At 45.6% G+C, this 25,117-nt stretch overlaps 1 protein-coding gene and 6 non-coding genes across 7 annotated transcripts; all 7 read left to right on the top strand.

Moving 5' to 3' along the window:
• Positions 1–1,622: 1,622 nt before the first annotated feature.
• On the top strand, positions 1,623–1,694 carry trnag-ucc (transfer RNA glycine (anticodon UCC)). The gene has a single exon. It is a non-coding gene; the product is annotated as a tRNA-Gly (tRNA).
• A 1,617-nt stretch (positions 1,695–3,311) lies between these two features.
• trnag-ucc (transfer RNA glycine (anticodon UCC)) lies at positions 3,312–3,383 on the top strand. Its single transcript has one exon. It is a non-coding gene; the product is annotated as a tRNA-Gly (tRNA).
• A 3,981-nt stretch (positions 3,384–7,364) lies between these two features.
• On the top strand, positions 7,365–10,533 carry LOC127979629 (uncharacterized). Its single transcript, XM_052585214.1, has 2 exons — positions 7,365–7,663; positions 7,745–10,533. Exon 2 carries the CDS (start codon positions 8,765–8,767, stop codon positions 9,887–9,889), a length of 1,125 nt encoding a protein of 374 aa, XP_052441174.1. The 5' UTR covers positions 7,365–7,663; positions 7,745–8,764; the 3' UTR covers positions 9,890–10,533.
• Positions 10,534–17,644: 7,111 nt separating this feature from the next.
• Positions 17,645–17,758, top strand: LOC127980944 (U5 spliceosomal RNA). Its single transcript, XR_008159942.1, has one exon. It is a non-coding gene; the product is annotated as a U5 spliceosomal RNA (small nuclear RNA).
• A 1,385-nt stretch (positions 17,759–19,143) lies between these two features.
• LOC127980996 (U5 spliceosomal RNA) lies at positions 19,144–19,258 on the top strand. Its single transcript, XR_008159991.1, has one exon. It is a non-coding gene; the product is annotated as a U5 spliceosomal RNA (small nuclear RNA).
• A 2,511-nt stretch (positions 19,259–21,769) lies between these two features.
• Positions 21,770–21,884, top strand: LOC127980543 (U5 spliceosomal RNA). The gene has a single exon (XR_008159562.1). It is a non-coding gene; the product is annotated as a U5 spliceosomal RNA (small nuclear RNA).
• Positions 21,885–24,405: 2,521 nt separating this feature from the next.
• On the top strand, positions 24,406–24,520 carry LOC127980542 (U5 spliceosomal RNA). Its single transcript, XR_008159561.1, has one exon. It is a non-coding gene; the product is annotated as a U5 spliceosomal RNA (small nuclear RNA).
• Positions 24,521–25,117: the final 597 nt, after the last annotated feature.

Here is a 25,117-nt window from a genome sequence, read left to right as displayed (position 1 = left end):
ACGGGATGCAAATTCTTGAAGGCTCTCTTTAGTGACGGGTCCAAACAAAGATCTCATCTGCTCCTCTAGCCCTATCGGCGACTCGTGCACTTCGAGCCTTCTTAGTGACGGCGCAAGTTGCTGACTGCTGACTGCGTTGGTGGTATAGTGGTGAGCATAGCTGCCTTCCAAGCAGTTGACCCGGATTCTATTCCCGGCCAACGCATGTCCTTTGGCTCGGGCTGACGTCGAAGCAGAACTCCCTCTGTGACCTGTGCCTCCACCCAAAACTTTTGGATGGAATAATTTCTGATGGACCCGTCATTAGCTGAAGTCGCATAACACTTGGAACACTACCCGTAGCAGGGGTCATTGTTTGGACTCTTTTTTTTTTTTTTTTTTTTTAAATTGCGCTTTAAACAAAAAGTATTGCGTCAATGCAACTGAACAACATTAATTAGGAACACAGTGCGTCAAAAAGCAAAATGACAGTTAAAGGCATTTCGTTATTGAACTCTTTGATGACATCATTCAGCTAAGTTCAGTTTAAATAGTATCTGTGCAATAATTTGCAATCAAGTCAACGATATCGCTGTACATGAAGTGTCCCCAGCTCCGCCTGCCAGAAGCGACAGAGGGAAGAAACCAAAACTCGATCGGTGAAAGGATGGAGAAAAAACCCGGTGAGAAACCAGGCTCAGTCGGGGAGACAGTTCTCCCCTTGTCAGACGAAACAGGTAGATTAGCTCCAGGCTGCAGGAATGTCAGACTGTGCAGAAGAATCATCTGTTTCCTGTGGTCTTGTCCAGGTGGTCTTTACAGGGGATTTGTATCTGCGGCTCATCTAGTTGTCACGGTCTCCGCTGTGTTTCTGGGCCATAGAGGTCCTTTCTAGGTGTTGATCCACCATCTTCTCTGGATACGGACTGGATCCGGGTGACTGAAGCGGATACAGACTGGATCTGGTGGCTACGGTGACCTCGGAATAAGGGATTTCTTTAAAAGACTTTTTTTTTCATATAAGATTTTATCCAACTTTTCAGATAGAGGCATGAGAAAGAGATTGCCTTGATTGGGCTTTTGGTTATTATAGGCACTCTCTGCGTTTGACCACTTCGTGTTTATTTAGCCGGATGGGAAGGCAGCGCTTTCTTGTACGTGACGGGATGCAAATTCTTGAAGGCTCTCTTTAGTGACGGGTCCAAACAAAGATCTCATCTGCTCCTCTAGCCCTATCGGCGACTCGTGCACTTCGAGCCTTCTTAGTGACGGCGCAAGTTGCTGACTGCTGACTGCGTTGGTGGTATAGTGGTGAGCATAGCTGCCTTCCAAGCAGTTGACCCCGGATTCGATTCCCGGCCATCGCATATGCTTTGGCTCGGGCTGACGTCGAAGCAGAACTCCCTCTGTGACCTGTGCCTCCACCCAAAACTTTTGGATGGAATAATTTCGGATGGACCCATCATTAGCTGAAGTCGCATAACACTTGCAACACTACCGGTAGCAGGGGTCATTGTTTGGACTCTTTTTTTTTTTTTTTTTTTTTTTTTTAATTGCGCTTTAAACAAAAAGTATTGTGTCAATGCAACTGAACAACATTTATTAGGAACACAGTGCGTCAATAAAGCTACTGACTTCCGCCTGCGTTGGTGGTATAGTGGTGAGCATAGCTGCCTTCCAAGCAGTTGACCCGGGTTCGATTCCCGGCCAACGCATGTCCTTTGGCTCGGGCTGACGTCGAAGCAGAACTCCTTCTGTGACCTGCGACTCCAACCAAACATTTTGGATGGATCATTCGGAAGACGAAAAGAACCAGCTCTCCCCGTCGGGGAATCGAACCCCGGTCTTCCGCGTGACAGGCGGAGATACTGTCCACTATACTAACGAGGAGCTGTGCATGCTGCCGTTTCCCCCCCAACTGACGGCACTGCACTGACATAACTAAACAATGCATGGCTTCTTCTGACGCAGACCCAGCCCTAGCACCGTAAAATTTCTGATGGACCCATCATTAGCTGAAGTCGCATAACACTTGGAACACTACCCGTAGCAGGGGTCATTGTTTGGACTCTTTTTTTTTTTTTTTTTTTTTTTAAATTGCGCTTTAAACAAAAAGTATTGCGTCAATGCAACTGAACAACATTAATTAGGAACACAGTGCGTCAAAAAGCAAAATGACAGTTAAAGGCATTTCGTTATTGAACTCTTTGATGACATCATTCAGCTAAGTTCAGTTTAAATAGTATCTGTGCAATAATTTGCAATCAAGTCAACGATATCGCTGTACATGAAGTGTCCCCAGCTCCGCCTGCCAGAAGCGACAGAGGCAAGAAACCAAAACTCGATCGGTGAAAGGATGGAGAAAAAACCCGGTGAGAAACCAGGCTCAGTCGGGGAGACAGTTCTCCCCTTGTCAGACGAAACAGGTAGATTAGCTCCAGGCTGCAGGAATGTCAGACTGTGCAGAAGAATCATCTGTTTCCTGTGGTCTTGTCCAGGTGGTCTTTACAGGGGATTTGTATCTGCGGCTCATCTAGTTGTCACGGTCTCCGCTGTGTTTCTGGGCCATAGAGGTCCTTTCTAGGTGTTGATCCACCATCTTCTCTGGATACGGACTGGATCCGGGTGACTGAAGCGGATACAGACTGGATCTGGTGGCTACGGTGACCTCGGAATAAGGGATTTCTTTAAAAGACTTTTTTTTTCATATAAGATTTTATCCAACTTTTCAGATAGAGGCATGAGAAAGAGATTGCCTTGATTGGGCTTTTGGTTATTATAGGCACTCTCTGCGTTTGACCACTTCGTGTTTATTTAGCCGGATGGGAAGGCAGCGCTTTCTTGTACGTGACGGGATGCAAATTCTTGAAGGCTCTCTTTAGTGACGGGTCCAAACAAAGATCTCATCTGCTCCTCTAGCCCTATCGGCGACTCGTGCACTTCGAGCCTTCTTAGTGACGGCGCAAGTTGCTGACTGCTGACTGCGTTGGTGGTATAGTGGTGAGCATAGCTGCCTTCCAAGCAGTTGACCCCGGATTCGATTCCCGGCCAACGCATATGCTTTGGCTCGGGCTGACGTCGAAGCAGAACTCCCTCTGTGACCTGTGCCTCCACCCAAAACTTTTGGATGGAATAATTTCGGATGGACCCATCATTAGCTGAAGTCGCATAACACTTGCAACACTACCGGTAGCAGGGGTCATTGTTTGGACTCTTTTTTTTTTTTTTTTTTTTTTTTTTAATTGCGCTTTAAACAAAAAGTATTGTGTCAATGCAACGGAACAACATTTATTAGGAACACAGTGCGTCAATAAAGCTACTGACTTCCGCCTGCGTTGGTGGTATAGTGGTGAGCATAGCTGCCTTCCAAGCAGTTGACCCGGGTTCGATTCCCGGCCAACGCATGTCCTTTGGCTCGGGCTGACGTCGAAGCAGAACTCCTTCTGTGACCTGCGACTCCAACCAAACTTTTTGGATGGATCATTCGGAAGACGAAAAGAACCAGCTCTCCCCGTCGGGGAATCGAACCCCGGTCTTCCGCGTGACAGGCGGAGATACTGTCCACTATACTAACGAGGAGCCGTGCATGCTGCCGTTTCCCCCCCAACTGACGGCACTGCACTGACATAACTAAACAATGCATGGCTTCTTCTGACGCAGACCCAGCCCTAGCACCGTAAAATTTCTGATGGACCCATCATTAGCTGAAGTCGCATAACACTTGGAACACTACCCGTAGCAGGGGTCATTGTTTGGACTCTTTTTTTTTTTTTTTTAAATTGCGCTTTAAACAAAAAGTATTGCGTCAATGCAACTGAACAACATTAATTAGGAACACAGTGCGTCAAAAAGCAAAATGACAGTTAAAGGCATTTCGTTATTGAACTCTTTGATGACATCATTCAGCTAAGTTCAGTTTAAATAGTATCTGTGCAATAATTTGCAATCAAGTCAACGATATCGCTGTACATGAAGTGTCCCCAGCTCCGCCTGCCAGAAGCGACAGAGGGAAGAAACCAAAACTCGATCGGTGAAAGGATGGAGAAAAAACCCGGTGAGAAACCAGGCTCAGTCGGGGAGACAGTTCTCCCCTTGTCAGACGAAACCAGTAGATCAGCTCCAGGCTGCAGGAATGTCAGACTGTGCAGAAGAATCATCTGTTTCCTGTGGTCTTGTCCAGGTGGTCTTTACAGGGGATTTGTATCTGCGGCTCATCTAGTTGTCACGGTCTCCGCTGTGTTTCTGGGCCATAGAGGTCCTTTCTAGGTGTTGATCCACCATCTTCTCTGGATACGGACTGGATCCGGGTGACTGAAGCGGATACAGACTGGATCAATCAAGTCAACGATATCGCTGTACATGAAGTGTCCCCAGCTCCGCCTGCCAGAAGCGACAGAGGCAAGAAACCAAAACTCGATCGGTGAAAGGATGGAGAAAAAACCCGGTGAGAAACCAGGCTCAGTCGGGGAGACAGTTCTCCCCTTGTCAGACGAAACAGGTAGATTAGCTCCAGGCTGCAGGAATGTCAGACTGTGCAGAAGAATCATCTGTTTCCTGTGGTCTTGTCCAGGTGGTCTTTACAGGGGATTTGTATCTGCGGCTCATCTAGTTGTCACGGTCTCCGCTGTGTTTCTGGGCCATAGAGGTCCTTTCTAGGTGTTGATCCACCATCTTCTCTGGATACGGACTGGATCCGGGTGACTGAAGCGGATACACACTGTAAAAATTTTTGCCGTTAAATAACAGTAATTTTCTGGCAGCAGGGGTGCCAGTAAAGTACTGTTAATTTACAGCTCTTAACCATTAATTTACCACTCTTATTTTTTAACAGTATTTTACCGTAAATTCTACCATGGAAATTAACTCCACTCCCACTGCTTCAAACAGTTCGAGTTTTTAAAACTAGCATTCCTACGATGTTAGTACTATGAACATATTTCATTTGAGTCCACTGAGAAGGAATATTTCTTACACTTAATGTGCAGTAATAAAGTAACTAAATACATGACTTTTACTCAAATCACTGCGGCTCATTGTCAGCTGTATTACACATGTATGTGCTGAAATACTCAACACAGAGATCATCACTGTATCAGCAACTCCACATTTACTGTCTTTATATAAAGCAGCAGAAGATCAGAATTTGTAGCTCATCATTGACTGAAGCACCGGCTCTACTCTCCAGCACAATGGTGAACAACAAAACTACATTAAACTAACAGATCTCTCTTGTGCAAACACACATTAATACAGTCAAGTTCAGTTTTTACTCTCATTATCAGTGTATGACTTTGCCTATTTTTTTTCTATGGATGTTCACAAATATTTTAGTTAAATTAACTTTTTTTTCATTTGGTAAATCTGACGTTTACATTTTACAGTATATTACTGTTTTTCCTTGACTTGACGGCAAAAAACTGTAGAAAAACACTTTTTTTGCTGGCAACCATTAATTTACGGCAAGAAACAGTAGAAAAACAGTTATTTACTGGCAGCAGGGGTGCCAGTAAATAACTGTTTTTTTACAGTTTGTTTCCTGTAAATTAATTACAGTTTATTACTGTTAAATTATGTTTCATGCTGTTTTTTCTTCATCTTAAATCTTTAACCTTTTAAACCCCACAAGAAAATCCTCAGTTTTAAATGAACACTTATAATGTGTGCACACTACAGAGTGTTTGAGTAACACTGAATCAGTGAAGTTAATGAGATAATTCGGTGATTAATTGATGATTGAGCATTAGTGATAAACACCTGCAGAATCACTGAAGGAAAGAGAAACACAAGATCTACAAATGACTTCAGCCACAGCCTTAAATGAAATCAACTGAATAAAAGAATACATCAAATCTCTCAAGATCTGATTAAACAACTACTAAAACAGCTTCACCAGATTCACATTACTAACCAGACTGACTTTATTTCTGTCAGATGTCTACAGAAGAACTTATGGAGAGTTAAATAGGTTTAGGTGTTTTTTTCACTACCATGATGGAGATCAGTGTTTACTTTAGTTGAGCTCTTGAACGTGACTTTTCAACAACTAAGGTTTTTTTTTTTTTCTACATGCTGTAACAATGCGCTTTTGGAACCTGTTATAGCAAAACAAAAGTACACAGAAGAAAAAAAATCTGATATTGTTGTTTATAGATTGACAAGAACAAATACTATTATTTCTGATCTAATCCCGTGTCTCTTCTCTTATTGAATATTGATACTACTGTTAAGAAAATTTCACTCATAATAAAAAAAAAAACCTTAGCTGAAATTTAGACAGAAATATCAAGAATCAGCGTATGAATCACAACAATGGTGACAATCCACAAAATAAATGAAAAGATCAGTTCTGAACATCACAACACATGCTACTTAAAACTTAAAACAAATGCAAAATTATAAGCACATAAGAATTCAAGAAAATAAGTGAACAATTCAGGGGCATAATTTATTCATGCCGCAATGCATGCTGGGAATCATGGATGAGTTTTATCCTGTGCTGGTACCCAGCATGCATTGCATCATGAACCTTTTGATTGTCACCATTGTTGAGATTCATATGCTGATTGTTGATTTCTCTCTTTGAGTGTTGTGGGGACTGCTGCCCGAAATACTTTTTAACTGAAACTAGTCGTTAAATCCATAAATACTGGTTATCACACTACTTTTCAATCTTACAAAATTGAAGTGTCATTCACTCAAATATTTCAACACCAAATTAATATTTGATTATCATAGTAACACTTTAAGTCAGTCTAGTAGATCATGCCTGTTAGAAACAACCATAATCACTTGACTATCAAAATTAATACTGCTGTAACAGATGCATCATAAAGATACAAATACAGCAATGAAACAAAATATAAAGTGCAAAAGTCAATGGTCAGGAGCCCAACTAAAGCAAACACTGATCTCCAAAATGGTGACGCTAAACGAAACAGTAACATTATCATCTAAATCTCGTTAATTCTCAGTAAGATCTTTTGATCTCTGTTCTCTGATCTGACAGAAATAAAGTCAGTCTGGTTAGTAATGTGTGAAGTTGGTGAAGCTGTTTGTTGATCGTTTAAATCTTTAGTTGATTTCATCTAAGGCTGTGGCTGAAGTCAGTTGTATTTCAAATGTTTGTCTTGTTGTTTTTTTTTCTTCAGTGATTCTACTCATTAACAGCAGCTGTTGATCAGTGTCTGAATTCACTCATTAGTGTTCATTCTCTCTGTCAGGAGGATTATATTAGTAAACTCATGTGGAATAGTGAATGAGGGTGTAGGGTGTGATTTGAAACACAGCCGCTGAGTGTCGACTTTGAATGTTGTTAATTTACGATATATAGCAGCAGGCTACTTCTCGAAAACGATGAATATTACCCAGAATGCACTGTTTTAATGTGTAGCAGGGTGAAGTGTTACCGGTGTTGATTATTGGCTAGTGTCATGTGAAAACGTTGAGCCTATCAGCAGTCTGCTGTCACGATATAAAAAGAGGACGTTTTTGTCACTTGGGATGCGTTGTCACCCGTACCGCCCCTTTACGGAAGTTGGCACTTATGAATGGGAGAGTATCTGGAGTGCCGCCTCTGCGTTCTGCTGCTGTGTAGGCTGCCCCTGGCTTTGAGCTCGTCAATGAACAAACTACTGCATGTTATCGTTAGCGACTGTGCATAGTACCGTGTTATGAACATCTTCCGGTATGTATGAGGGCTATTTGTATGGTTTGCCTCTTTCTTTTTGTTGTTTTATTAGTAATTGTTCTGTTTCATGTTCGACAGATTGAGTGACAGGATCAAGGGTTTCACCTTTATATTATGAGACAAGATGCGCGTCTATTGATGTAACGCACTGCTGCCTTGCCTGGGCTGATTCCGGTCGTCTTTTTGTTGGAGTGAACTTTTTTTCTTTTTTGGCGAGCCTGGACGATTCCTCGCCAAAGAGTGAAAGTAAAAGCGTGGCTGTTTCTCGTTTGCCCTGTGAGTGTGCGGGCGATCGTGGCCTCACTTATTTTTGTGAACTGACTGTGTACTTTTTTGTTCTCTCTTTATTTTACTTTTTTTTATTTCTGTCCTAAGGAAGGTGTATAGAGGAGGGGTTAGCCGCTGTTTAACGGGGTTCACGTTGAGTGTTGTGCTTATTGTGTGACCTTACTTCACCAGAGTGTGTGTGTGGGTATTAAGCGTGTTGTGTGTGTGTGTGTGTGAATTGAGGGTCACAGCAGGCCATCTCCCTCCCTTAAGCTTTCTTGTGTATTTGTATTATGTTGTATCCATTTTTTTTTTTTTATTGAAGTGTTGTAAAGTGTTTATTTTTTTTCTTTTGTTGACACGTGAATATTTAGCCCTTGATGGTAATGTATTGATGATTTTAAATTTTGTATTGAATAAAGCTGCTTCATTTTTTTGTACTCCCAGGCCTATGTCTCTCTGCTCACCCATTTTTCGGTAACGAACCTGTGCGCCCCCCTGTCTTGGGGCTGGCAGTTCCCGGTATATATACCGGGTGGCGTAGTTGAACGTTATATAATTGTTGTTGCTTTATACAGTTCCTTCCAGTACCTGACGCCACTGGCCACATTTGGCGTAGTCGGCAGGGTCTCCATATTTTGGGTGAGCTTGTATTTTGAGAAGTGAGTCTGGGAGTGCTTTTGAGGCAGTATATTTTTTGTTGGTATTGTATGGTTGAAAAATATACATGTACATTTCTCCCCCCCTCTTTTTCTTTTCTCTTTCTTTCCTAAAGGCAAGGCAGCGGTGTGTTATTTGTGTAAAATCTCCTCGGTGTTGTGGTGAGTAGTGATGGAAGGGGAGTTACAAGAATTAAGGGAATTGGTAGCACAGCTAAAGGCTGATAATGAGAAATTGCGCCAAGAACGTGTATGTGCCCCAATGTTGTCAAATAATGGTGTTTCTAGTGTTGCAGAGGCTCCCGCCACCGTGTCCCAACCCGTGAGTGCTGGTGCCACCTCAGCTGAGAGGTTTGTGTTTGTACCTCGTGATCGGCGATGTCCAAAATTTAACGGCCGGGCTGGCATCAGCATTGACGAATGGGTTGAGGAAGTTCAGGCGTGTATGCAGGTGCGCCATCTTTCTATTGCTGATCGAGCGTTTTTTGTATTTGACCATTTGGAGGGGGAAGCACGGGAGGAGATTAGGCATCAACCTAGTGTTGAACGAGGGGATTGCGATAAAATTATTTCCGCATTGAGGGAATTGTATGGCTGTTCTCAGTCATATGTGGCTCTGCAGGAGGCATTTTTTTCTCGTAAACAACGTGAGGGGGAGACCCTATTAGAGTTTTCTTTAGCTTTGATGGGCCTTTGGAAGTCTGTTGAAGAAAAGTCCCCTTATGCTATGCCAAATTCAGAAACCCTTGTGCGTGACCAATTTGTAGAACATGTGATAGATAGCGCCTTACGTCGTGAGTTGAAACAATTGGTACGTCGCTTACCCTCCTCCAGTTTGTTAGAGGTCCGTAGTGAGGCTCTTAGGTGGGAGAGAGAGGGGTTGCCGGGGGGTGATCGCCGTCGAAGCCAGTCGGTTCCTTTGGTTCCCGTTATGCAGTATGGGGTACAGGGGGGATCATCGTTAGATGCCCGTGGTGCCTCAATGGTTGAGCTAAGTGAGTTAAGGGATCTGTTGAAATCACAGCAAGCCCAATTAAATCAGCTCTCTAAAAGTGTGACTCGGCTCCAGATGGTGGCTGAGTGTAGTCAAGCCCCTCGTGCACGTAGTCAATCTCCACACCCACGGAATCACTCTTCTCGTGGCAATACCATAATTTGTCGACGGTGTCAGCGACCTGGCCATTTTGCCAGGGAGTGTGACGGGGAACGTGTTCCTCCTCACCCTCCATCTTCTCGTATGGTCCCTCCTGTGGCTGGAGGTGGGCAGCCTTTTGCACAGCAGTTGTCGGAAAACTAGCACCCGCCGGGCTGCAGAGTCACAGCTCGGTTGGGGTAGATGGTGGCTCAAAGATTCTTCAGGGTTCTCGTTCAGTATCATCTTTAATGTCGTCATGTCCCCATTTGGTAGTTTGCATTGGTGGGGTTCAGGTGCCCTGCCTTATAGACACTGGCTCCATGGTTTCTACAATAACGGAGAGTTGTTTCTTACAAAATTTTGAACCGTGGGGTCAGGATCGTCTTCGGTCATGCCAGTGGTTGCAACTTCGTGCTGCCAACGGGTTGGACATCCCCTACATTGGTTATATGGAGTTGGATGTCGAACTCTGTGGCAGGTTAGTGCCAGGATGCGGGGTGCTGGTTGTCCGAGATCCTCCTGGGGGCTTGTGTTCCCAGGCACCGGGAGTTCTGGGAATGAATGTTCTCAGCCGATGTTACCAGGAGCTCTTTGGGCAGCATGGCTCTTCTCTTTTTGAATCTCCCTCATTGGTTAAGGTACCCAGTATTGTAACAGAGGCATTTCAATATTGTCATAAGGTATGCTCCCAGTCTTATTCTACTCGTGCGGGGTCAGTTAGGGTACGCGGTCGTAGGGTACAACGCATCCCAGGTGGCATGTTACAACTAGTTACAGCAACTTGTTCAGAGCAGTTCTTGCATGACACTGTGCTGTTTGAGCCCCCTGAATCTGGCCTGCCAGCTGGATTGTTGGCCTCACCATCGTTGGTGCAGGTAAATCGAGGTATTGTTTCGGTGCCAGTGGTGAATGTGGGAACCACTGACATTGTGCTTTACCCACGCACTCATTTAGGAACTTTAACTAGTGTTTATGTTGTCAGTTTACCATCAGGGGTTACGGAGGTTAAAACTATCTCTGCTACCGTTAACGTGCAGGTCTCTCATGAGTTGCCTACGGTTGAAGAGCAGATAAAGGCTACTGATTTGTCTGTGTTGTCACTGGAGGATCAAGAACGTGTTCAGGCTCTGCTCTGGCAGTACCAGTCGGTGTTTTCTGTACATGAGGGGGATTTGGGGTGTACTACCCTGTTGTCGCATGAGATCCCACTGATGGATGATACCCCAGTTCGGCAGCGGTACCGTCGAATACCCCCATCGGAGTATGAGGTGGTAAAGGCCCATATCAATATGTTGTTGGAGGCTAAGGTGATACGCGAGAGTTGTAGCCCTTACGCATCCCCTATAGTTCTTGTCAAGAAAAAGGACGGTAGTCTGCGGATGTGCGTAGACTACCGTCAGTTGAATGCGAGAACTAGAAAGGATGCGTTTCCTCTTCCTCGTATTGAGGAGTCATTAGATTCACTGACAGGGGCCCGTTGGTTTTCCACCATGGATTTAGCTAGCGGATACAATCAGGTCCCTGTCAGTGAACAAGATCGGCTTAAGACTGCATTTTGTACGCCATTCGGCTTATTTGAATGGAATCGCATGCCTTTTGGCCTTTGCAACGCACCTAGTACGTTTCAGCGTTTAATGCAGCGTTTATTCGGTGATCAACAGTGTCAGTCATTGTTACTGTATCTGGATGATATTGTAATTTTTTCATCTTCAGTCAAACAACATCTGGAACGACTGGAGCTTGTTTTGAGTAGGTTGCAGTGCGAAGGTCTTAAGGCAAAGTTAGAGAAATGCGCTTTCTTTCGTTCGGAAGTCACATATTTGGGTCATGTGATTTCAGCCGATGGTGTTTCCACCGACCCCAAGAAGATTGAGGCTGTGGCCCAGTGGCCACAACCTACTAGTGTGTCAGAGCTTCGCTCCTTCTTGGGCTTTGCGAGTTATTACCGCCGTTTTGTGGAGGGGTTTGCTAAATTGGCAGCCCCTCTACATCGGCTGGTTGCAGAGTTTGGTGGCACAAAGTCTCGGAAGAGAGCAGAGCCAGGTTTTGCAAGTGGCTGGACTACCCACTGTCAGAGAAGTTTTGAGAGTTTGAAGGGTAAGCTCATTTCTGCTCCGGTGCTCTGTTATGCAGATTTTTCCCTCCCTTTTATTTTGGAGGTGGACGCTAGCCTGGGTGGGTTAGGTGCAGTCCTTTCCCAGGAGCAGGGTGGCAAAGTAAGACCTGTGGCATATGCAAGCCGTGGCCTAAGACCCACAGAACGTAATATGTCAAACTATAGTTCTATGAAACTAGAGTTTCTGGCATTAAAGTGGGCCATGGCTGAGAAATTTAGAGAATATCTATTAGGCCATAAATGTGTGGTGTATACTGATAACAATCCTCTCAGCCATCTGACCTCAGCTAAATTGGGGGCTACAGAGCAGCGCTGGGCATCACAGCTTGCTTGTTTTGATTTTGAAGTTAAGTATCGGCCTGGGAGGTGTAATAAGAATGCAGACGCCTTGTCTCGTCAGAATCCACCCGTACTGGAAGTGGCAGGTAGCCTGTTCCCAGGTACAGGGGTTCCCGCTTCGGTACGTCAGGCTGTCGCTGTACCATTGGCTCCTGTTGCTTGTCAGGCCATGGTGACTGCCTTACCGGGTCATTCACTTGATCATATCGGGGGCTTACAAGAGGCTGACCCAGTAATCGGTGAGATTCTGGGGTTTTGGAGAAAGCAAGAGTTCCCTGGGCCTCTTGAGCGGCGGCAGCTTTCACAGGCTGCTCTAATTCTTCTTCGGCAGTGGGACCGCCTGGTGGAAAAGCAGGGAGTGATTTATCGTCGAATTTTTCGTCCTGATGGTGGGGATGAGATTTTGCAAGTAGTTCTACCTTCTGTACTGCAGCGTGACGTGTTGCAAGGGTTGCATCAAGAACACGGGCACCAGGGCATTGAACGCACTACTGAGTTAGTGCGTCAGCGGTGTTATTGGCCTGGTATGACAGCCAAGGTGGCACGATGGGTTCAGGAGTGTGAACGATGTCAAGTGGCCAAAGACACTGAACCGGTTGCCCGTAGTTTTATGGGACATTTGCTAGCGTCCCGGCCAAATGAAATCTTGGCCATCGATTTCACGTTGCTTGAAGCCTCTCGTTCAGGCTTGGAGAATGTTCTTGTAATGACGGATGTGTTTACGAAGTTCACTCTTGCTGTCCCTACTAGGGATCAACGGGCCGAGACTGTAGCACAAGTGCTGGTGTGTGAATGGTTCTATAAGTTTGGGGTACCTGTACGAATTCATTCTGATCAGGGCCGAAACTTTGAGTCCCTTCTGATCCAGCAATTGTGTAAGCTTTATGGGGTTGAGAAGTCTCGCACTACACCATACCACCCAGCTGGTAATGGTCAGTGTGAGCGCTTCAATAGAACATTGCATAACTTATTGCGCACCTTACCAGTTTCAAGGAAAAGAGACTGGGTGTCATGCCTCCCTCAGGTGCTCTTTTCATATAATACCACTCCACACCAGGCCACAGGTGAGTCCCCACACTTCCTTATGTTTGGTCAGGAGCCGCGGCTCCCCATCGATTTCCTGTTGGGCAGAGTGTCTGAGCCAGTGGCAGGTGAGGTGCATGAGTGGATTATGGAGCACCAGACACGGTTACAAGTAGCCTTTGATGGGGCAAGAGATCGTTTAAAGGTAGCCGCTGATCGTCGGAAAACATCTTTTGATCTGCGGGTCCATGACGCACCACTTGAGCAAGGGCAGCTGGTTTATCTCCGGGAATGTGGAAGGCAGGGCCGACACAAGATTCAGGACTTGTGGAGCTCTGTGGTGTATAGGGTGATAGAAGCGCCTAGGGTAGGTGGCTCGGTTTATACTATTGCACCGGTGGATGACGGGGGTAAGATCAAGCGGGTTCACCGGTCATTGTTAAAAGTTCAGGTTCAAGGGAGCCCTGTTCAAATACCCCGTGTCGCTCATGTGGTTGAACCAGAACAGAGTTTACAGGATAGTTTGGATGAGGTGGACTTGTGGGTAGCCTTGCCAGAGTCATCTCAGGCAACTTGCGTTCCTGTCCCTTTTGAAGGGTCAGTTGTGTGTGAGGGAGCTGTGGCTATAAATGGGCCAGGTCCTCCTTGCGAGGTGGAAATAAGTCAAGGTTCATCACTAGACTTGTCAGTTCTGAGTCAGCCGCGAGAGGCTGAGGTTTTGCCTCGTAAGTCAAGGAGGCCAACAGCTGGCCAACATTCAAATGTTCATCATTTGCCCAGAGCAGTTGGAGAAGCTGCAGAATGCATTAGGGTGCCCTCTGGTGCAATGTCTAGTGCAGTTTTAGCTGTTTTTAGGCCATGGGATTGACTCCAGGTTTGGGATTTATCGTCGGGGCGACGATTTATAATGTGGGGGTGGAATGTAGCAGGGTGAAGTGTTACCGGTGTTGATTATTGGCTAGTGTCATGTGAAAACGTTGAGCCTATCAGCAGTCTGCTGTCACGATATAAAAAGAGGACGTTTTTGTCACTTGGGATGCGTTGTCACCCGTACCGCCCCTTTACGGAAGTTGGCACTTATGAATGGGAGAGTATCTGGAGTGCCGCCTCTGCGTTCTGCTGCTGTGTAGGCTGCCCCTGGCTTTGAGCTCGTCAATGAACAAACTACTGCATGTTATCGTTAGCGACTGTGCATAGTACCGTGTTATGAACATCTTCCGGTATGTATGAGGGCTATTTGTATGGTTTGCCTCTTTCTTTTTGTTGTTTTATTAGTAATTGTTCTGTTTCATGTTCGACAGATTGAGTGACAGGATCAAGGGTTTCACCTTTATATTATGAGACAAGATGCGCGTCTATTGATGTAACGCACTGCTGCCTTGCCTGGGCTGATTCCGGTCGTCTTTTTGTTGGAGTGAACTTTTTTTCTTTTTTGGCGAGCCTGGACGATTCCTCGCCAAAGAGTGAAAGTAAAAGCGTGGCTGTTTCTCGTTTGCCCTGTGAGTGTGCGGGCGATCGTGGCCTCACTTATTTTTGTGAACTGACTGTGTACTTTTTTGTTCTCTCTTTATTTTACTTTTTTTTATTTCTGTCCTAAGGAAGGTGTATAGAGGAGGGGTTAGCCGCTGTTTAACGGGGTTCACGTTGAGTGTTGTGCTTATTGTGTGACCTTACTTCACCAGAGTGTGTGTGTGGGTATTAAGCGTGTTGTGTGTGTGTGTGTGTGAATTGAGGGTCACAGCAGGCCATCTCCCTCCCTTAAGCTTTCTTGTGTATTTGTATTATGTTGTATCCATTTTTTTTAATTTATTGAAGTGTTGTAAAGTGTTTATTTTTTTTCTTTTGTTGACACGTGAATATTTAGCCCTTGATGGTAATGTATTGATGATTTTAAATTTTGTATTGAATAAAGCTGCTTCATTTTTTTGTACTCCCAGGCCTATGTCTCTCTGCTCACCCATTTTTCGGTAACGAACCTGTGCGCCCCCCTGTCTTGGGGCTGGCAGTTCCCGGTATATATACCGGGTGGCGTAGTTGAACGTTATATAATTGTTGTTGCTTTATACAGTTCCTTCCAGTACCTGACGCCACTGGCCACAAATGAAAAACAGTATTTTACTGTCGAAATTTGGCCGTTTTTTAACAGCGATTTTTAACAGTGCAGACTGGATCTGGTGGCTACGGTGACCTCGGAATAAGGGATTTCTTTAAAAGACTTTTTTTTTCATATAAGATTTTATCCAACTTTTCAGATAGAGGCATGAGAAAGAGATTGCCTTGATTGGGCTTTTGGTTATTGGTGGACCGAGAGGACTTTTTTGAGTTTTACTCCTCCCTTTTGGAGTGGGGGGGGGGTGCTGACGAACTTTCGCGACCCATCATTAGCTGAAGTCGCATAACACTTGCAACACTACCCGTAGCAGGGGTCATTGTTTGGACTCTTTTTTTTTTTTTTTTTTTTTTTTTTAATTGCGCTTTAAACAAAAAGTATTGTGTCAATGCAACTGAACATCATTTATTAGGAACACAGTGCGTCAAAAAGCAAAATGACAGTTAAAGGCATTTCGTTATTGAACTCTTTGATGACATCATTCAGCTAAGTTCAGTTTAAATAGTATCTGTGCAATAATTTGCAATCAAGTCAACGATATCGCTGTACATGAAGTGTCCCCAGCTCCGCCTGCCAGAAGCGACAGAGGCAAGAAACCAAAACTCGATCGGTGAAAGGATGGAGAAAAAACCCGGTGAGAAACCAGGCTCTATCGGGGAGACAGTTCTCCCCTTGTCAGACGAAACAGGTAGATCAGCTCCAGGCTGCAGGAATGTCAGAAGAATCATCTGTTTCCTGTGGTCTTGTCCAGGTGGTCTTTACAGGGGATTTGTATCTGCGGCTCATCTAGTTGTCACGGTCTCCGCTGTGTTTCTGGGCCATAGAGGTCCTTTCTAGGTGTTGATCCACCATCTTCTCTGGATACGGACTGGATCCGGGTGACTGAAGTGGATACAGACTGGATCTGGTGGCTACGGTGACCTCGGAATAAGGGATTTCTTTAAAAGACTTTTTTTTTCATATAAGATTTTATCCAACTTTTCAGATAGAGGCATGAGAAAGAGATTGCCTTGATTGGGCTTTTGGTTATTATAGGCACTCTCTGCGTTTGACCACTTCATGTTTATTTAGCCGGATGGGAAGGCAGCGCTTTCTTGTACGTGACGGGATGCAAATTCTTGAAGGCTCTCTTTAGTGACGGGTCCAAACAAAGATCTCATCTGCTCCTCTAGCCCTATCGGCGACTCGTGCACTTCGAGCCTTCTTAGTGACGGCGCAAGTTGCTGACTGCTGACTGCGTTGGTGGTATAGTGGTGAGCATAGCTGCCTTCCAAGCAGTTGACCCGGATTCGATTCCCGGCCAACGCATGTCCTTTGGCTCGGGCTGACGTCGAAGCAGAACTCCCTCTGTGACCTGTGCCTCCACCCAAAACTTTTGGATGGAATAATTTCGGATGGACCCATCATTAGCTGAAGTCGCATAACACTTGGAACACTACCCGTAGCAGGGGTCATTGTTTGGACTCTTTTTTTTTTTTTTTAAATTGCGCTTTAAACAGAAAGTATTGCGTCAATGCAACTGAACAACATTAATTAGGAACACAGTGTGTCAAAAAGCAAAATGACAGTTAAAGGCATTTCGTTATTGAACTCTTTGATGACATCATTCAGCTAAGTTCAGTTTAAATAGTATCTGTGCAATAATTTGCAATCAAGTCAACGATATCGCTGTACATGAAGTGTCCCCAGCTCCGCCTGCCAGAAGCGACAGAGGCAAGAAACCAAAACTCGATCGGTGAAAGGATGGAGAAAAAACCCGGTGAGAAACCAGGCTCAATCGGGGAGACAGTTCTCCCCTTGTCAGACGAAACAGGTAGATCAGCTCCAGGCTGCAGGAATGTCAGACTGTGCAGAAGAATCATCTGTTTCCTGTGGTCTTGTTCAGGTGGTCTTTACAGGGGATTTGTATCTGCGGCTCATCTAGTTGTCACGGTCTCCGCTGTGTTTCTGGGCCATAGAGGTCCTTTCTAGGTGTTGATCCACCATCTTCTCTGGATACGGACTGGATCCGGGTGACTGAAGCGGATACAGACTGGATCTGGTGGCTACGGTGACCTCGGAATAAGGGATTTCTTTAAAAGACTTTTTTTTTCATATAAGATTTTATCCAACTTTTCAGATAGAGGCATGAGAAAGAGATTGCCTTGATTGGGCTTTTGGTTATTGGTGGACCGAGAGGACTTTTTTGAGTTTTACTCCTCCCTTTTGGAGTAGGGGGGGGGGGGTGCTGACGAAACACATGTGGGCAGGCATTGTCACCCTTGATGACCCTTGGCGAGCGTAGTAGTTTAACAGAGGCAGCGCACAGGCCCGAGGGTTTGGAGACACAGCTCGAGTTTCTCTTCATTGTCGCATAAATCTTTCGCCTTTTACTAAAGATTTCCGTGGAGGGGAACTTTTGCGATTGACCTGTATTTTTGGGTGCTCTGCTCACAGCAGAGCTACATCGAAATGTCAAGAGCAGAATCAGTTTGACAGTCCGGCAGCATGCTGCGAGAGGGCTTGCCACTGGTCATCGTCTGAATAGGCACTCTCTGCGTTTGACCACTTCGTGTTTATTTAGCCGGATGGGAAGGCAGCGCTTTTTTGTACGTGACGGGATGCAAATTCTTGAAGGCTCTCTTTAGTGACGGGTCCAAACAAAGATCTCATCTGCTCCTCTAGCCCTATCGGCGACTCGTGCACTTCGAGCCTTCTTAGTGACGGCGCAAGTTGCTGACTGCTGACTGCGTTGGTGGTATAGTGGTGAGCATAGCTGCCTTCCAAGCAGTTGACCCGGATTCGATTCCCGGCCAACGCATGTCCTTTGGCTCGGGCTGACGTCGAAGCAGAACTCCCTCTGTGACCTGTGCCTCCACCCAAAACTTTTGGATGGAATAATTTCGGATGGACCCATCATTAGCTGAAGTCGCATAACACTTGCAACACTACCCGTAGCAGGGGTCATTGTTTGGACTCTTTTTTTTTTTTTTTTTTTTTTTTTTAATTGCGCTTTAAACAAAAAGTATTGTGTCAATGCAACTGAACATCATTTATTAGGAACACAGTGCGTCAAAAAGCAAAATGACAGTTAAAGGCATTTCGTTATTGAACTCTTTGATGACATCATTCAGCTAAGTTCAGTTTAAATAGTATCTGTGCAATAATTTGCAATCAAGTCAACGATATCGCTGTACATGAAGTGTCCCCAGCTCCGCCTGCCAGAAGCGACAGAGGCAAGAAACCAAAACTCGATCGGTGAAAGGATGGAGAAAAAACCCGGTGAGAAACCAGGCTCAGTCGGGGAGACAGTTCTCCCCTTGTCAGACGAAACAGGTAGATTAGCTCCAGGCTGCAGGAATGTCAGACTGTGCAGAAGAATCATCTGTTTCCTGTGGTCTTGTCCAGGTGGTCTTTACAGGGGATTTGTATCTGCGGCTCATCTAGTTGTCACGGTCTCCGCTGTGTTTCTGGGCCATAGAGGTCCTTTCTAGGTGTTGATCCACCATCTTCTCTGGATACGGACTGGATCCGGGTGACTGAAGCGGATACAGACTGGATCTGGTGGCTACGGTGACCTCGGAATAAGGGATTTCTTTAAAAGACTTTTTTTTTCATATAAGATTTTATCCAACTTTTCAGATAGAGGCATGAGAAAGAGATTGCCTTGATTGGGCTTTTGGTTATTGGTGGACCGAGAGGACTTTTTTGAGTTTTACTCCTCCCTTTTGGAGTAGGGGGGGGGGTGCTGACGAAACACATGTGGGCAGGCATTGTCACCCTTGATGACCCTTGGCGAGCGTAGTAGTTTAACAGAGGCAGCGCACAGGCCCGAGGGTTTGGAGACACAGCTCGAGTTTCTCTTCATTGTCGCATAAATCTTTCGCCTTTTACTAAAGATTTCCGTGGAGGAGAACTTTTGCGAGTGACCTGTATTTTTGGGTGCTCTGCTCACAGCAGAGCTACATCGAAATGTCAAGAGCAGAATCAGTTTGACCGTCCGGCAGCATGCTGCGAGAGGGCTTGCCACTGGTCATCGTCTGAATAGGCACTCTCTGCGTTTGACCACTTCGTGTTTATTTAGCCGGATGGGAAGGCAGCGCTTTCTTGTACGTGACGGGATGCAAATTCTTGAAGGCTCTCTTTAGTGACGGGTCCAAACAAAGATCTCATCTGCTCCTCTAGCCCTATCGGCGACTCGTGCACTTCGAGCCTTCTTAGTGACGGCGCAAGTTGCTGACTGCTGACTGCGTTGGTGGTATAGTGGTGAGCATAGCTGCCTTCCAAGCAGTTGACCCGGATTCGATTCCCGGCCAACGCATGTCCTTTGGCTCGGGCTGACGTCGAAGCAGAACTCCCTCTGTGACCTGTGCCTCCACCCAAAACTTTTGGATGGAATAATTTCGGATGGACCCATCATTAGCTGAAGTCGCATAACACTTGCAACACTACCCGTAGCAGGGGTCATTGTTTGGACTCTTTTTTTTTTTTTTTTTAATTGCGCTTTAAACAAAAAGTATTGTGTCAATGCAACTGAACAACATTTATTAGGAACACAGTGCGTCAAAAAGCAAAATGACAGTTAAAGGCATTTCGTTATTGAACTCTTTGATGACATCATTCAGCTAAGTTCAGTTTAAATAGTATCTGTGCAATAATTTGCAATCAAGTCAACGATATCGCTGTACATGAAGTGTCCCCAGCTCCGCCTGCCAGAAGCGACAGAGGCAAGAAACCAAAACTCGATCGGTGAAAGGATGGAGAAAAAACCCGGTGAGAAACCAGGCTCAATCGGGGAGACAGTTCTCCCCTTGTCAGACGAAACAGGTAGATCAGCTCCAGGCTGCAGGAATGTCAGACTGTGCAGAAGAATCATCTGTTTCCTGTGGTCTTGTCCAGGTGGTCTTTACAGGGGATTTGTATCTGCGGCTCATCTAGTTGTCACGGTCTCCGCTGTGTTTCTGGGCCATAGAGGTCCTTTCTAGGTGTTGATCCACCATCTTCTCTGGATACAGACTGGATCCGGGTGACTGAAGCGGATACAGACTGGATCTGGTGGCTACGGTGACCTCGGAATAAGGGATTTCTTTAAAAGACTTTTTTTTCATATAAGATTTTATCCAACTTTTCAGATAGAGGCATGAGAAAGAGATTGCCTTGATTGGGCTTTTGGTTATTATAGGCACTCTCTGCGTTTGACCACTTCGTGTTTATTTAGCCGGATGGGAAGGCAGCGCTTTCTTGTACGTGACGGGATGCAAATTCTTGAAGGCTCTCTTTAGTGACGGGTCCAAACAAAGATCTCATCTGCTCCTCTAGCCCTATCGGCGACTCGTGCACTTCGAGCCTTCTTAGTGACGGCGCAAGTTGCTGACTGCTGACTGCGTTGGTGGTATAGTGGTGAGCATAGCTGCCTTCCAAGCAATTGACCCGGATTCGATTCCCGGCCAACGCATGTCCTTTGGCTCGGGCTGACGTCGAAGCAGAACTCCCTCTGTGACCTGTGCCTCCACCCAAAACTTTTGGATGGAATAATTTCGGATGGACCCATCATTAGCTGAAGTCGCATAACACTTGGAACACTACCCGTAGCAGGGGTCATTGTTTGGACTCTTTTTTTTTTTTTTTTTAAATTGCGCTTTAAACAGAAAGTATTGCGTCAATGCAACTGAACAACATTAATTAGGAACACAGTGCGTCAAAAAGCAAAATGACAGTTAAAGGCATTTCGTTATTGAACTCTTTGATGACATCATTCAGCTAAGTTCAGTTTAAATAGTATCTGTGCAATAATTTGCAATCAAGTCAACGATATCGCTGTACATGAAGTGTCCCCAGCTCCGCCTGCCAGAAGCGACAGAGGCAAGAAACCAAAACTCGATCGGTGAAAGGATGGAGAAAAAACCCGGTGAGAAACCAGGCTCAATCGGGGAGACAGTTCTCCCCTTGTCAGACGAAACAGGTAGATCAGCTCCAGGCTGCAGGAATGTCAGACTGTGCAGAAGAATCATCTGTTTCCTGTGGTCTTGTCCAGGTGGTCTTTACAGGGGATTTGTATCTGCGGCTCATCTAGTTGTCACGGTCTCCGCTGTGTTTCTGGGCCATAGAGGTCCTTTCTAGGTGTTGATCCACCATCTTCTCTGGATACGGACTGGATCCGGGTGACTGAAGCGGATACAGACTGGATCTGGTGGCTACGGTGACCTCGGAATAAGGGATTTCTTTAAAAGACTTTTTTTTCATATAAGATTTTATCCAACTTTTCAGATAGAGGCATGAGAAAGAGATTGCCTTGATTGGGCTTTTGGTTATTGGTGGACCGAGAGGACTTTTTTGAGTTTTACTCCTCCCTTTTGGAGTAGGGGGGGGGGGTGCTGACGAAACACATGTGGGCAGGCATTGTCACCCTTGATGACCCTTGGCGAGCGTAGTAGTTTAACAGAGGCAGCGCACAGGCCCGAGGGTTTGGAGACACAGCTCGAGTTTCTCTTCATTGTCGCATAAATCTTTCGCCTTTTACTAAAGATTTCCGTGGAGGGGAACTTTTGCGAGTGACCTGTATTTTTGGGTGCTCTGCTCACAGCAGAGCTACATCGAAATGTCAAGAGCAGAATCAGTTTGACCGTCCGGCAGCATGCTGCGAGAGGGCTTGCCACTGGTCATCGTCTGAATAGGCACTCTCTGCGTTTGACCACTTCGTGTTTATTTAGCCGGATGGGAAGGCAGCGCTTTCTTGTACGTGACGGGATGCAAATTCTTGAAGGCTCTCTTTAGTGACGGGTCCAAACAAAGATCTCATCTGCTCCTCTAGCCCTATCGGCGACTCGTGCACTTCGAGCCTTCTTAGTGACGGCGCAAGTTGCTGACTGCTGACTGCGTTGGTGGTATAGTGGTGAGCATAGCTGCCTTCCAAGCAGTTGACCCGGATTCGATTCCCGGCCAACGCATGTCCTTTGGCTCGGGCTGACGTCGAAGCAGAACTCCCTCTGTGACCTGTGCCTCCACCCAAAACTTTTGGATGGAATAATTTCGGATGGACCCATCATTAGCTGAAGTCGCATAACACTTGCAACACTACCCGTAGCAGGGGTCATTGTTTGGACTCTTTTTTTTTTTTTTTTTTTTTTTTTTTTTAATTGCGCTTTAAACAAAAAGTATTGTGTCAATGCAACTGAACAACATTTATTAGGAACACAGTGCGTCAAAAAGCAAAATGACAGTTAAAGGCATTTCGTTATTGAACTCTTTGATGACATCATTCAGCTAAGTTCAGTTTAAATAGTATCTGTGCAATAATTTGCAATCAAGTCAACGATATCGCTGTACATGAAGTGTCCCCAGCTCCGCCTGCCAGAAGCGACAGAGGCAAGAAACCAAAACTCGATCGGTGAAAGGATGGAGAAAAAACCCGGTGAGAAACCAGGCTCAATCGGGGAGACAGTTCTCCCCTTGTCAGACGAAACAGGTAGATCAGCTCCAGGCTGCAGGAATGTCAGACTGTGCAGAAGAATCATCTGTTTCCTGTGGTCTTGTCCAGGTGGTCTTTACAGGGGATTTGTATTTGCGGCTCATCTAGTTGTCACGGTCTCCGCTGTGTTTCTGGGCCATAGAGGTCCTTTCTAGGTGTTGATCCACCATCTTCTCTGGATACAGACTGGATCCGGGTGACTGAAGCGGATACAGACTGGATCTGGTGGCTACGGTGACCTCGGAATAAGGGATTTCTTTAAAAGACTTTTTTTTCATATAAGATTTTATCCAACTTTTCAGATAGAGGCATGAGAAAGAGATTGCCTTGATTGGGCTTTTGGTTATTATAGGCACTCTCTGCGTTTGACCACTTCGTGTTTATTTAGCCGGATGGGAAGGCAGCGCTTTCTTGTACGTGACGGGATGCAAATTCTTGAAGGCTCTCTTTAGTGACGGGTCCAAACAAAGATCTCATCTGCTCCTCTAGCCCTATCGGCGACTCGTGCACTTCGAGCCTTCTTAGTGACGGCGCAAGTTGCTGACTGCTGACTGCGTTGGTGGTATAGTGGTGAGCATAGCTGCCTTCCAAGCAGTTGGAGAAAGCAGTGCGCATGTCCTTTGGCTCGGGCTGACGTCGAAGCAGAACTCCCTCTGTGACCTGTGCCTCCACCCAAAACTTTTGGATGGAATAATTTCGGATGGACCCATCATTAGCTGAAGTCGCATAACACTTGGAACACTACCCGTAGCAGGGGTCATTGTTTGGACTCTTTTTTTTTTTTTTTTTTTTTTTTAAATTGCGCTTTAAACAGAAAGTATTGCGTCAATGCAACTGAACAACATTAATTAGGAACACAGTGCGTCAAAAAGCAAAATGACAGTTAAAGGCATTTCGTTATTGAACTCTTTGATGACATCATTCAGCTAAGTTCAGTTTAAATAGTATCTGTGCAATAATTTGCAATCAAGTCAACGATATCGCTGTACATGAAGTGTCCCCAGCTCCGCCTGCCAGAAGCGACAGAGGGAAGAAACCAAAACTCGATCGGTGAAAGGATGGAGAAAAAACCCGGTGAGAAACCAGGCTCAATCGGGGAGACAGTTCTCCCCTTGTCAGACGAAACAGGTAGATCAGCTCCAGGCTGCAGGAATGTCAGACTGTGCAGAAGAATCATCTGTTTCCTGTGGTCTTGTCCAGGTGGTCTTTACAGGGGATTTGTATCTGCGGCTCATCTAGTTGTCACGGTCTCCGCTGTGTTTCTGGGCCATAGAGGTCCTTTCTAGGTGTTGATCCACCATCTTCTCTGGATACGGACTGGATCCGGGTGACTGAAGCGGATACAGACTGGATCTGGTGGCTACGGTGACCTCGGAATAAGGGATTTCTTTAAAAGACTTTTTTTTCATATAAGATTTTATCCAACTTTTCAGATAGAGGCATGAGAAAGAGATTGCCTTGATTGGGCTTTTGGTTATTGGTGGACCGAGAGGACTTTTTTGAGTTTTACTCCTCCCTTTTGGAGTAGGGGGGGGGGGGGTGCTGACGAAACACATGTGGGCAGGCATTGTCACCCTTGATGACCCTTGGCGAGCGTAGTAGTTTAACAGAGGCAGCGCACAGGCCCGAGGGTTTGGAGACACAGCTCGAGTTTCTCTTCATTGTCGCATAAATCTTTCGCCTTTTACTAAAGATTTCCGTGGAGGGGAACTTTTGCGAGTGACCTGTATTTTTGGGTGCTCTGCTCACAGCAGAGCTACATCGAAATGTCAAGAGCAGAATCAGTTTGACCGTCCGGCAGCATGCTGCGAGAGGGCTTGCCACTGGTCATCGTCTGAATAGGCACTCTCTGCGTTTGACCACTTCGTGTTTATTTAGCCGGATGGGAAGGCAGCGCTTTCTTGTACGTGACGGGATGCAAATTCTTGAAGGCTCTCTTTAGTGACGGGTCCAAACAAAGATCTCATCTGCTCCTCTAGCCCTATCGGCGACTCGTGCACTTCGAGCCTTCTTAGTGACGGCGCAAGTTGCTGACTGCTGACTGCGTTGGTGGTATAGTGGTGAGCATAGCTGCCTTCCAAGCAGTTGACCCGGATTCGATTCCCGGCCAACGCATGTCCTTTGGCTCGGGCTGACGTCGAAGCAGAACTCCCTCTGTGACCTGTGCCTCCACCCAAAACTTTTGGATGGAATAATTTCGGATGGACCCATCATTAGCTGAAGTCGCATAACACTTGCAACACTACCCGTAGCAGGGGTCATTGTTTGGACTCTTTTTTTTTTTTTTTTTTTTTTTTTTTTTAATTGCGCTTTAAACAAAAAGTATTGTGTCAATGCAACTGAACAACATTTATT

The sequence above is a fragment of the Carassius gibelio genome, chromosome B19 (assembly GCF_023724105.1).
Source record: "Carassius gibelio isolate Cgi1373 ecotype wild population from Czech Republic chromosome B19, carGib1.2-hapl.c, whole genome shotgun sequence".
In the NCBI taxonomy this organism is placed as follows: domain Eukaryota; kingdom Metazoa; phylum Chordata; class Actinopteri; order Cypriniformes; family Cyprinidae; genus Carassius; species Carassius gibelio.
This window is presented reverse-complemented; position numbering and strand designations above follow the sequence as displayed.

Excerpts from the sequence above, each read along its gene's own strand:
- LOC127979629 (XM_052585214.1), top strand. The coding sequence starts at position 8,765 with ATGGAAGGGGAGTTACAAGAATTAAGGGAATTGGTAGCACAGCTAAAG.